Source organism: Haliotis rufescens, unplaced genomic scaffold, assembly GCF_023055435.1.
Source record: "Haliotis rufescens isolate VD_foot unplaced genomic scaffold, xgHalRufe1.0.p SCAF_1, whole genome shotgun sequence".
Classification (NCBI taxonomy): Eukaryota; Metazoa; Mollusca; class Gastropoda; order Lepetellida; family Haliotidae; genus Haliotis; species Haliotis rufescens.
The window spans coordinates 71207144-71220156 of NW_025963779.1; the positions used below are offsets into that span (position 1 = coordinate 71207144).

The 13013-nt window shown below is 39.0% G+C and overlaps 1 protein-coding gene across 7 annotated transcripts in view; it reads left to right on the forward strand.

The window, feature by feature from the left end:
* LOC124139697 (arf-GAP with SH3 domain, ANK repeat and PH domain-containing protein 2-like) overlaps window positions 1-13013 on the forward strand; it is a 95624-nt gene that overhangs the window by 23515 nt on the left and 59096 nt on the right. For all 7 annotated transcript variants that reach the window (XM_046506961.2, XM_046506966.2, XM_046506965.2 and 4 more), the window contains exon 3: window positions 10532-10618. In XM_046506961.2, coding sequence (XP_046362917.1) covers window positions 10532-10618 — 87 coding nt within the window. The remainder of the gene's footprint in view (window positions 1-10531; window positions 10619-13013) is intronic.

Sequence of the window (13013 nt, forward strand, 5' to 3'; positions counted from 1 at the left end):
ATGTAACGTGCGTATTGTTGAAACACTGAGTCTCCGGAGAAGTGAATTGCCATTTTTCTGTAATGTCATTTTACCAAAATAGAATTCTTCGATATTTATCGATTATTGATCGATAAGTGACTACCGATAATCGATCTGAGTAATCCATATCGATAACCAGCCCTAATTAAAATCATGTAAAGTTATATCATTGGGTGTGTCTTGACCGAATCACCAGTAGATTCCAAGAAAACGTGTGTACAGCTGATTGCTGTTTCCGGCTTAGTTTACGAGGAAATACACAAGTTAATCTTAATGCATGGATGTAAAACAATGCCTAGCAGAAGAAACAATACAATACAAACAGAAAATCAACATGTCTGGTGATTTTTTTATCTCTGACTGAGTGATGCTTATGGCATAGTTAGATCGATGTACAGAGAGATCCTTATGGCATAGTTAGATCGATGTACAGAGAGATCCTTATGGCATAGTTAGATCGATGTACAGAGGGATCCTTATGGCATAGTTAAATCAATGTACAGAGAGATCCTTATGGCATAGTTAGATCAATGTACAGAGGGATCATTATGGCATAGTTAGATTGATGTACAGAGGGATCCTTATGGCATAGTTAGACTGATGACATAGTTAGACTGATGTACAGAGGGATACTTATGGCATTGTTAGACTGATGTACAGAGGGATACTTATGACATAGTAAGACTGATGTACAGAGGGATACTTATGGCATAGTTAGACTGATGTACAGAGAGATCCTTATGGCATAGTTAGACTGATGTACAGAGGGATCCTTATGGCATAGTTAGACTGATGTACAGAGGGATACTTATGGTATAGTTAGACTGATGTACAGAGGGATACTTATGACATAGTAAGACTGATGTACAGAGGGATCCTTATGGCATAGTTAGACTGATGTACAGAGGGATACTTATGGCATAGTTAGACTGATGACATAGTTAGACTGATGTACAGAGGGATCCTTATGGCATAGTTAGACTGATGTACAGAGGGATCCTTATGGCATAGTTTGACTGATGTACAGAGAGATCCTTATGGCATAGTTAGACTGATGTACAGAGGGATACTTATGGCATAGTTTGACTGATGTACAGAGAGATCCTTATGGCATAGTTAGACTGATGTACAGAGGGATACTTATGGCATAGTTAGACTGATGTACAGAGGGATACTTATGGCATAGTTAGACTGATGTACAGAGGGATACTTATGGCATAGTTAGACTGATGACATAGTTAGACTGATGTACAGAGGGATACTTATGGCATAGTTAGAATGATGTACAGAGGGATACTTATGGCATAGTTAGACTGATGTACAGAGGGATACTTATGGCATAGTTAGACTGATGTACAGAGGGATACTTATGGCATAGTTAGACTGATGTACAGAGGGATACTTATGGCATAGTTAGACTGATGTACAGAGGGATACTTATGACATAGTAAGACTGATGTACAGAGGGATACTTATGGCATAGTTAGACTGATGTACAGAGAGATCCTTATGGCATAGTTAGACTGATGTACAGAGGGATCCTTATGGCATAGTTAGACTGATGTACAGAGGGATACTTATGGCATAGTTAGACTGATGTACAGAGGGATACTTAGGGCATAGTTAGACTGATGTACAGAGGGATACTTATGGCATAGTTTGACTGATGTACAGAGGGATCCTTATGGCATAGTTAGAATGATGTACAGAGGGATACTTATGGCATTGTTAGACTGATGTACAGAGGGATACTTATGACATAGTAAGACTGATGTACAGAGGGATACTTATGGCATAGTTAGACTGATGTACAGAGAGATCCTTATGGCATAGTTAGACTGATGTACAGAGGGATCCTTATGGCATAGTTAGACTGATGTACAGAGGGATACTTATGGCATAGTTAGACTGATGTACAGAGGGATACTTATGACATAGTTAGACTGATGACATAGTTAGACTGATGTACAGAGGGATCCTTATGGCATAGTTAGACTGATGTACAGAGGGATACTTATGGCATAGTTAGACTGATGTACAGAGGGATACTTATGGCATAGTTAGACTGATGTACAGAGGGATACTTATGGCATAGTTTGACTGATGTACAGAGGGATCCTTATGGCATAGTTAGAATGATGTACAGAGGGATACTTATGGCATTGTTAGACTGATGTACAGAGGGATACTTATGACATAGTAAGACTGATGTACAGAGGGATACTTATGGCATAGTTAGACTGATGTACAGAGAGATCCTTATGGCATAGTTAGACTGATGTACAGAGGGATACTTATGGCATAGTTAGACTGATGTACAGAGAGATCCTTATGGCATAGTTAGACTGATGTACAGAGGGATACTTATGACATAGTAAGACTGATGTACAGAGGGATCCTTATGGCATAGTTAGACTGATGTACAGAGGGATACTTATGGCATAGTTAGACTGATGTACAGAGGGATACTTATGACATAGTTAGACTGATGTACAGAGGGATACTTATGGTATAGTTAGACTGATGACATAGTTAGACTGATGTACAGAGGGATACTTATGGCATAGTTAGACTGATGTACAGAGGGATACTTATGGCATAGTTAGACTGATGTACAGAGGGATACTTATGGAAAGTTAGAATGATGTACAGAGGGATACTTATGGCATAGTTTGACTGATGTACAGAGGGATCCTTATGGCATAGTTAGACTGATGACATAGTTAGACTGATGTACAGAGGGATACTTATGGCATTGTTAGACTGATGACATAGTTAGACTGATGTACAGAAGGATACTTATGGCATTGTTAGACTGATGTACAGAGGGATACTTATGACATAGTAAGACTGATGTACAGAGGGATACTTATGGCATAGTTAGACTGATGACATAGTTAGACTGATGTACAGAGGGATACTTATGGCATTGTTAGACTGATGTACAGAGGGATACTTATGACATAGTAAGACTGATGTACAGAGGGATCCTTATGGCATTGTTAGACTGATGACATAGTTAGAATGATGTACAGAGGGATACTTATGGCATAGTTAGACTGATGACATAGTTAGACTGATGTACAGAGGGATACTTATGGCATTGTTAGACTGATGTACAGAGGGATACTTATGACATAGTAAGACTGATGTACAGAGGGATACTTATGGCATAGTTAGACTGATGTACAGAGAGATCCTTATGGCATAGTTTGACTGATGTACAGAGGGATACTTATGGTATAGTTAGACTGATGTACAGAGGGATACTTATGACATAGTTAGACTGATGTACAGAGGGATACTTATGGTATAGTTAGACTGATGACATAGTTAGACTGATGTACAGAGGGATACTTATGGCATAGTTAGACTGATGTACAGAGGGATCCTTATGGCATAGTTAGACTGATGTACAGAGGGATACTTATGGCATAGTTAGACTGATGTACAGAGGGATACTTATGGAAAGTTAGAATGATGTACAGAGGGATACTTATGGCATAGTTAGACATGTACAGAGGGATACTTATGGCATAGTTAGACTGATGTACAGAGAGATACTTATGACATAGTTAGACTGATGTACAGAGGGATACTTATGGCATAGTTAGACTGATGTACAGAGAGATCCTTATGGCATAGTTAGACTGATGTACAGAGGGATACTTATGACATAGTTAGACTGATGTACAGAGGGATACCTATGGCATAGTTAGACTGATGGCATAGTTAGATTGATGTACAGAGGGATCCTTATGGCATTGTTAGACTGATGGCATAGTTAGACTGATGTACAGAGGGATCCTTATGGCATAGTTAGACTGATGCCATAGTTAGACTGATGTACAGAGGGATCCTTATGGCATTGTTAGACTGATGTACAGAGGGATACTTATGGCATAGTTAGACTGATGTACAGAGGGATACTTAGGGCATAGTTAGACTGATGTACAGAGGGATACTTATGGCATAGTTTGACTGATGTACAGAGGGATCCTTATGGCATAGTTAGAATGATGTACAGAGGGATACTTATGGCATTGTTAGACTGATGTACAGAGGGATACTTATGACATAGTAAGACTGATGTACAGAGGGATACTTATGGCATAGTTAGACTGATGTACAGAGAGATCCTTATGGCATAGTTAGACTGATGTACAGAGGGATCCTTATGGCATAGTTAGACTGATGTACAGAGGGATACTTATGGCATAGTTAGACTGATGTACAGAGGGATACTTATGACATAGTTAGACTGATGACATAGTTAGACTGATGTACAGAGGGATCCTTATGGCATAGTTAGACTGATGTACAGAGGGATACTTATGGCATAGTTAGACTGATGTACAGAGGGATACTTATGGCATAGTTAGACTGATGTACAGAGGGATACTTATGGCATAGTTTGACTGATGTACAGAGGGATCCTTATGGCATAGTTAGAATGATGTACAGAGGGATACTTATGGCATTGTTAGACTGATGTACAGAGGGATACTTATGACATAGTAAGACTGATGTACAGAGGGATACTTATGGCATAGTTAGACTGATGTACAGAGAGATCCTTATGGCATAGTTAGACTGATGTACAGAGGGATACTTATGGCATAGTTAGACTGATGTACAGAGAGATCCTTATGGCATAGTTAGACTGATGTACAGAGGGATACTTATGACATAGTAAGACTGATGTACAGAGGGATCCTTATGGCATAGTTAGACTGATGTACAGAGGGATACTTATGGCATAGTTAGACTGATGTACAGAGGGATACTTATGACATAGTTAGACTGATGTACAGAGGGATACTTATGGTATAGTTAGACTGATGACATAGTTAGACTGATGTACAGAGGGATACTTATGGCATAGTTAGACTGATGTACAGAGGGATACTTATGGCATAGTTAGACTGATGTACAGAGGGATACTTATGGAAAGTTAGAATGATGTACAGAGGGATACTTATGGCATAGTTTGACTGATGTACAGAGGGATCCTTATGGCATAGTTAGACTGATGACATAGTTAGACTGATGTACAGAGGGATACTTATGGCATTGTTAGACTGATGACATAGTTAGACTGATGTACAGAAGGATACTTATGGCATTGTTAGACTGATGTACAGAGGGATACTTATGACATAGTAAGACTGATGTACAGAGGGATACTTATGGCATAGTTAGACTGATGACATAGTTAGACTGATGTACAGAGGGATACTTATGGCATTGTTAGACTGATGTACAGAGGGATACTTATGACATAGTAAGACTGATGTACAGAGGGATCCTTATGGCATTGTTAGACTGATGACATAGTTAGAATGATGTACAGAGGGATACTTATGGCATAGTTAGACTGATGACATAGTTAGACTGATGTACAGAGGGATACTTATGGCATTGTTAGACTGATGTACAGAGGGATACTTATGACATAGTAAGACTGATGTACAGAGGGATACTTATGGCATAGTTAGACTGATGTACAGAGAGATCCTTATGGCATAGTTTGACTGATGTACAGAGGGATACTTATGGTATAGTTAGACTGATGTACAGAGGGATACTTATGACATAGTTAGACTGATGTACAGAGGGATACTTATGGTATAGTTAGACTGATGACATAGTTAGACTGATGTACAGAGGGATACTTATGGCATAGTTAGACTGATGTACAGAGGGATACTTATGGCATAGTTAGACTGATGTACAGAGGGATACTTATGGAAAGTTAGAATGATGTACAGAGGGATACTTATGGCATAGTTAGACATGTACAGAGGGATACTTATGGCATAGTTAGACTGATGTACAGAGAGATACTTATGACATAGTTAGACTGATGTACAGAGGGATACTTATGGCATAGTTAGACTGATGTACAGAGAGATCCTTATGGCATAGTTAGACTGATGTACAGAGGGATACTTATGACATAGTTAGACTGATGTACAGAGGGATACCTATGGCATAGTTAGACTGATGGCATAGTTAGATTGATGTACAGAGGGATCCTTATGGCATTGTTAGACTGATGGCATAGTTAGACTGATGTACAGAGGGATCCTTATGGCATAGTTAGACTGATGCCATAGTTAGACTGATGTACAGAGGGATCCTTATGGCATTGTTAGACTGATGTACAGAGGGATACTTATGGCATAGTTAGACTGATGTACAGAGGGATACTTAGGGCATAGTTAGACTGATGTACAGAGGGATACTTATGGCATAGTTAGATCGATGAACAGAGAGATCCTTATGGCATAGTTAGACTGATGTACAGAGGGATACTTATGGCATAGTTAGACTGATGTACAGAGGGATACTTAGGGCATAGTTAGACTGATGTACAGAGGGATACTTAGGGCATAGTTAGACTGATGTACAGAGGGATACTTAGGGCATAGTTAGACTGATGTACAGAGGGATCCTTATGGCATAGTTAGACTGATGTACAGAGGGATACTTAGGGCATAGTTAGACTGATGTACAGAGGGATACTTATGGCATAGTTAGACTGATGTACAGAGGGATACTTATGGCATAGTTTGACTGATGTACAGAGGGATCCTTATGGCATAGTTAGAATGATGTACAGAGGGATACTTATGGCATAGTTTGACTGATGTACAGAGGGATCCTTATGGTATAGTTAGACTGATGTACAGAGGGATACTTATGGCATAGTTAGACTGATGGCATAGTTAGACTGATGAAGGTGTAGGACAGTGTTTACACAATATCAGGTTTGGTTTTCTACTCGAGATCTGATTACAGGCATTTCAGTCTGCCATTATGTAGATGCACATGGAGTGTTGAGTTCTGTCATTCATTTAGATGTGATACTCGAGGCCTACACAACTCTGCAACTGCTACTTGTGAGAGAATCCACTTGGGGTTTCACAATCAATTGTTGGTTAGAATAGCTTTTTCCCAAGCCATCAATCATTACGTCTAAATGGTCTTCCTGAGTGCCCATTTCTACCATGATTTCAAATTAATAAAAGCAAGAAGCTACTTGTGTTGCATGTTGACTGGTATTGACAACTGATCCTGAACATAGAGATCAGTCCCAGCACTGTTATCATGGTTAGGGGGTAACAAGTCAAATTTCCATTACAAAAGATCATTGTGTCCAGACCAATACCACAGAAACAATAAGATTGTTTGACTGCCACTGTGTAGGAGGATTATGCTCGTAGGCCACAGTTGTCTGAAATAGTTTGTTACGATGGCAAGGCAACAGTCAAACAGCCAATAAACCCTCCTCCAGACAGTGACTGGACAGATACAAACTGTAGCCATCTTAGCTCAGATTCTCAGGGACGATGTTGTGTCATGGAAATGGTATGAGGTTTATGGAAAGTAGGAATGTAAGTTTTAAGGTTTTGCCCATGTAGTGAATGGGGGTCCTTCTGTGTGAAGGCATGGGTGTTATGGTGACATTGATTATGAGGGATTTCACAGGGTTAGAAACTAACAGTTTTTGTCCACTAGTCCTTATCATGATAACATATAGCAAAACCCTTAAAATGGGCCAATTTCTACCAGTCCTTAGGATACATTTACTATTGGGCAGTTTAGTAAGGACTACAGGACTAGTGCCAATTTCTAACACTGTTTCACCAGATTCCAGCAGAAGGTTAACTCAATAATTCTGACACACACATTACAACCTAGACCAGCTGTCCAGCTCAAGCCCACAGATCAATTGGGATTGTCTGGGAAAACATATTTTCTCTTCTGTGGGTGGCCTCTGCCACCATTTTTTGCTACCTTATTTTCAAATTGATTAGGAAGGTTTTTATTGGTGATTTTCATAAAGTTTGCAAAACAAGAAACAGAAATATGTACTTTAAAAGCTTGAAAAGTCATAACCATGGAAACTTAATGCTTAGATATTCATTACTGCAAAGTGTTCTTTTTGATGTGTCTGGTTTCAGTAGATTGTTGTGTATGATGGTATCCTTGATTTGACCAAGGTAATCGCTAGCTGTCAATACTGTTGGGTTACAATGTGACAGTCAAACCACAATGACACTGTAAACACAATCATGACAAATAGCAGATATGATAAGAGTCAGTAGTTATACAAATTATTTTTCAGAAATTGTTATCAGATGCATAAATGATCAAGTCAGTATGTTCACTAAAATCCATCATGAATTTTGTTCCGGTTTTCAAACCTTTCTAAGTTCTACATCATCCATGAAAAAGAACATACTTGGATCCTCTAGAAAATGTTAAGGATTGTTTTCAGAACTGTACAGACAGCACTAATGATAAACAGGAAGCCGTCCGCTACAGTGGACATGGTGGTGTCAGCCCTTATACACTGCTCCAGGTCACTCAATCAATATTTCACAATTCAAAATATTTATGAGAGCCCTTGACCTATGCTGGCGGGACAATAAATGTTTCTCTGTGAGTGTCATTACAGTAAGGATTATTGGACAGTAATAGGATAGGCCTGACCAAGGCTCCACGCAGTATTGATAAGCACTGAGATAATCTGAGCATTTGTGGGACAATTCAAATACTGCCAGAACTCTGGGCTGCCTACTTTTATCATTCTGAATGCTCAACAATAAAAAGTTTGTCATGTTTCTGTTAAATAAATTAAATCTTAGATAATAGCTAAAAAAATGGCCACATTCCCAAGATATAAGGTCTTCTGTAAAACTTTTGCTGGTGGAATGTACTAAACTGAAGAACATGCCATGCTCCCTTGGCTCATATCATAGAGATAGGCTTGTTAGGAGTTTGTTGAGACTCTGTCAATGTCTTCATAACTGTCAGGTTTAAAACAGGTAGAGAGTGTTGTTGATGCTTTTGCATGTCACTAATTTGGCCACATGTGTTGGAAGGAATTGTGTTTGATTTGATTGTATCTGCACTCTTCTGAAGAGCATTCCATATTACATTTATTGACAGAAATAATGATTATTACCAATTGGTAGTGGCTGGTCTGTCTGAAAACATCTCATTTTGGTCTGTTCTGATTCTACGAAAGCAAGACAGCAGCTTCTTGTGTCACACAGACATTTTCTCATTGAGATGTAGCCATGGCGATACCACTGTGACATGTGGTGTAACAGAAAAACTGACCTATTTTGTTTCCTCATTAAAAATGGATGTGTACGACATGTTGCATGTTGCTAGGCATGATGGGATATTGATTCTGGTCAACAGAAAGCTGCCACAGCTTCAATAATTCAACATTCCACCTCTATAACTTCTCACCTTTATGCGTAACACTTCGAACTGTTAGTCTTGGCTATTATTGAGAATCTCTGTGAATAGACCAGCTTAAGACCTATTATATTGCAAATGATGTTTTTGCATTAGTGTACAGATGTTTACAGATATAGAATTTAGTCAATAAGAAATGAAGAAGTCAGATATATTTGATTAATTTATTTACATGATTAACATGATTAATGTTTAAGTAGTATGGAATATTTCCGTCTGGAGCAAAACTTGGCCACGTTCCACTAATCTAGGTTTTAGAGCTATGGTTGTATATCCCATACTACTTCAACAGACTTTCAATAGACATAGCGCTAGATATTTTTGTGGCAAATATGCAAACCTTGGTCAGAGTGTGTCCAAGAGCGCTGGGATTCAGAAACTGCTCTCCTTATCTCATGCATCAGGACTGTATAAATTTATTATTAGGTTTCACCAAACTTTGTTTCCACCCTTCCACACATGCTTTCGTTTGTCATGATGGCCACTTGTCAACAATGTCATCTTTCTGTATTGTGCTGGAATACTTGTCGCGACTCACAGCATCGATTTCAAGAAAAAAGAAATTATGAGCATGAAATGTTTCCATTCTGTCACACATTTCACAAAGATTTAGATGATAAATTTGATTGTAAATTTATGTGACTGTAGTATATGATAACATCTAGAGGCTCCTTGGACAGTGTTGTAGGTAGATTAGATTTGTATGTTGAGTGTTAAAATATGATGCCCACTGTTCCCAAGAATCCTAACCAGCAGTGGATCTATCGTAAGTCTATGTTGAAGAAAAGTAATTACCGTATTAGCAACCCCAGCACATCTGCCAGACCAATCTTTAAGTTATGATTATAAGTGCCCTGCACGAGACATTTGGTATTTTCTTGTGCATATTGCAGATTGTTTTTAAAGAAGACACAGGACACATAAAAAAGGTTTCAGTTTCATATATGTTTGAACCAACTCTTTTCTCTTTCGTATGGTCTGTGACGACAAATTATTATTGTTGTGTATGGTTTTCATTAATGTCTCCAACCCCCCTCCCCCCTATCAGTTGTCCAAGCACCTAGGGTGGTGTTCACGATGAATATGGTATGGATGTTCTGGTAAATAATACATCCATAGCATTACTGTGTCGTTGTTAAACAGGGCCTTTGCATTTTGACCTACAGGTTCAGATGGTTTGTTGTGAAAGGGGTGTGATCATATTTTACAGACATGGTATTTTTTGTTGCAGTGCATGTGCAGAACGAAGCATACATGGCGGAGAATCTGGAGAGACTGGGCAACAATGCCAAAGTGCGGGAAAACGAAGCTGAGATCAGTGAGTTATCTCCCCTTTCCTACAGTCACTTTATTGACCGTGTACTTGAGAAAACAGTCAACCTAGTTTTTTTGTTGGCAATTATATTGTACGCTACTCCCACAGAGCTTCAGAGTCTTGTCAGTTCTTCTTGCTCAACTGACCATTACATGTGGAAATGATTTGGGCCTTGGTATCTGAGTATCTGATATTGGGAACCCATATTGTATACAAAGAAATACAAGGTAATTTGTTGTTTTAGTCGTCAATTGCCTGAGGCCTTGCAATCTCAAACACTGGATACATACCAGGTGTATTCATGCATTTCACAAATAAACAGTGTTCTGCGACTTATAATTACGAATGCTTGACAAATAGGCCTATGATTCTTTTTTGTCATTTTACAATTTCTTGAAAAACGTGTTTGTGTACAAAACATGACTTTCAACTGACTCTCACTTTCATTTCATTTGGAGGGCTTTGATTTGGTTGTTAAATGTAAGATTCATAAATCTCAACCTTTCCAGCATGGGTAATATTGATATGGCAGCCTGCTGGCTGGAGTCCAACACAGCAAGCTCCATGTCAAACCATCCATCTCACATCCTCCACATCAGATCCTGGATGCTGGTGGTGATAGGCAGGCATATAATGCTTGGGATCATACAGGAGTCAGATATAAAGTTAGGAGGAGTCCAGATCTCAGGATAATATACAGCTTATATATTATCTATGAAATATCTCGCATTTCCTCACAGGAAGGGTAGAAACAGTCTATTATTTGGCTAATCTTGTCAAATAACATGCCTAGCTCATCAGGTGACCTGATAAAGTTGATATTGCAGCTCAAAAGATAAACAGGTTATTTGATCAAATCAGCCAAATGTTCTTTATGTTATGTTTGTTTTGCAGTGTCTGAAAACCACAGTGTCCCTGAGGCAGAATATAACTGATTCTGGCATAAACATTATAAAGTTTCTATTTCACTCTGTAAAATTGATATTTTATGTTCAGATAAATGTGGTATTTCCAAATAATAACATTATAAGCATGTATTTTTCTTGATCTCACTGTATGATCTGTAACATTATCAACAAATCCTTTGATAAAACTTGTATTTGGTAACATGGGTTACCCTGACATTTCAAGGAGATTTGGTTTTCAAACGATCTTTGGAATAACAGATCAGTAAATACTCTTCTTTGTTGATTTCTGACTTTTTGGCTCACATCAGTTGTATAAGAAACAAACACGAGTCCTATTGCCCATGGCTAGTTAAACGTATAGCATGTTTAAATGGGTGATGGTTCATGTAGATGCACAGAGAGGGAAGAAATACCCAGATGGGTCCATTTTCTGAACTAGCTGAATGTCATTATGATCCGATGGTATGGACCGTGGTCAGGCCCTGTGCTGCTTGTCATTATGACCCGATGGTGTGGATTGTGGTCAGGCTCTGTGCTGCTTGTCATTATGACCTGATGGTGTGGATTGTGGTCAGGCTCTGTGCTGCTTGTCATTATGACCCGATGGTGTGGATTGTGGTCAGGCTCTGTGCTGCTTGTCATCATGACCCGATGGTGTAGACCATGGTCAGGCTCTGTGCTGCTTGTCATTATGACCTGATGGTGTGGATTGTGGTCAGGCTCTGTGCTGCTTGTCATCATGACCCGATGGTGTAGACCATGGTCAGGCTCTGTGCTGCTTGTCATTATGACCTGATTGTGTGGATTGTGGTCAGGATCTGTGCTGCTTGTCATCATGACCCGATGGTGTAGACCATGGTCAAGTTCTGTGCTGCTTGTCACCATGACCTGATGGTGTAGACTGTGGTCAAGTTCTGTGATTGTAGCTGCTTGTCATCACGACTCGATGGTGTGGATTGTGGTCAGGCTCATTGAACTGGTTGCATGGGTCCTAATCCCACTTTGTCCTTAGTATGGTCCTAGGTCTGTTAGCACCATACAGCGATAGAAACCAACAGTTTTAACCCACTAGTCCTTATAATGATTACATATAGCAAAATTTCTATTAGGATACCTTAACTATTTGGTAGTTTGTCATCGGCTGTGAGACAAGGGCCAATTTCTAAGCTGCCATACCTGTGTTCGTACTTTGTACCAAAGTGGTAAACCTGCATCACTTTAAGCTTTCCTACCACATCTAGCTGAGACACTGTGATACAACTGAAATACTGTTCTGCTCAACATTAATCACAACTCACTCACTCTCCTCATAAAAAAAATGAATATTTTTCAAGAATATTTCATATTTCATTGCTGACCTGACTTTTGTGGTGACTTACCGTGATTACACTAACAATATATATTGTGTAGATACACAGTTAACTACAATTATAACAAACATGCTTTTAACGAACCGATGGATGTACAAACTGTTTTTTTGGTTCCGTCCA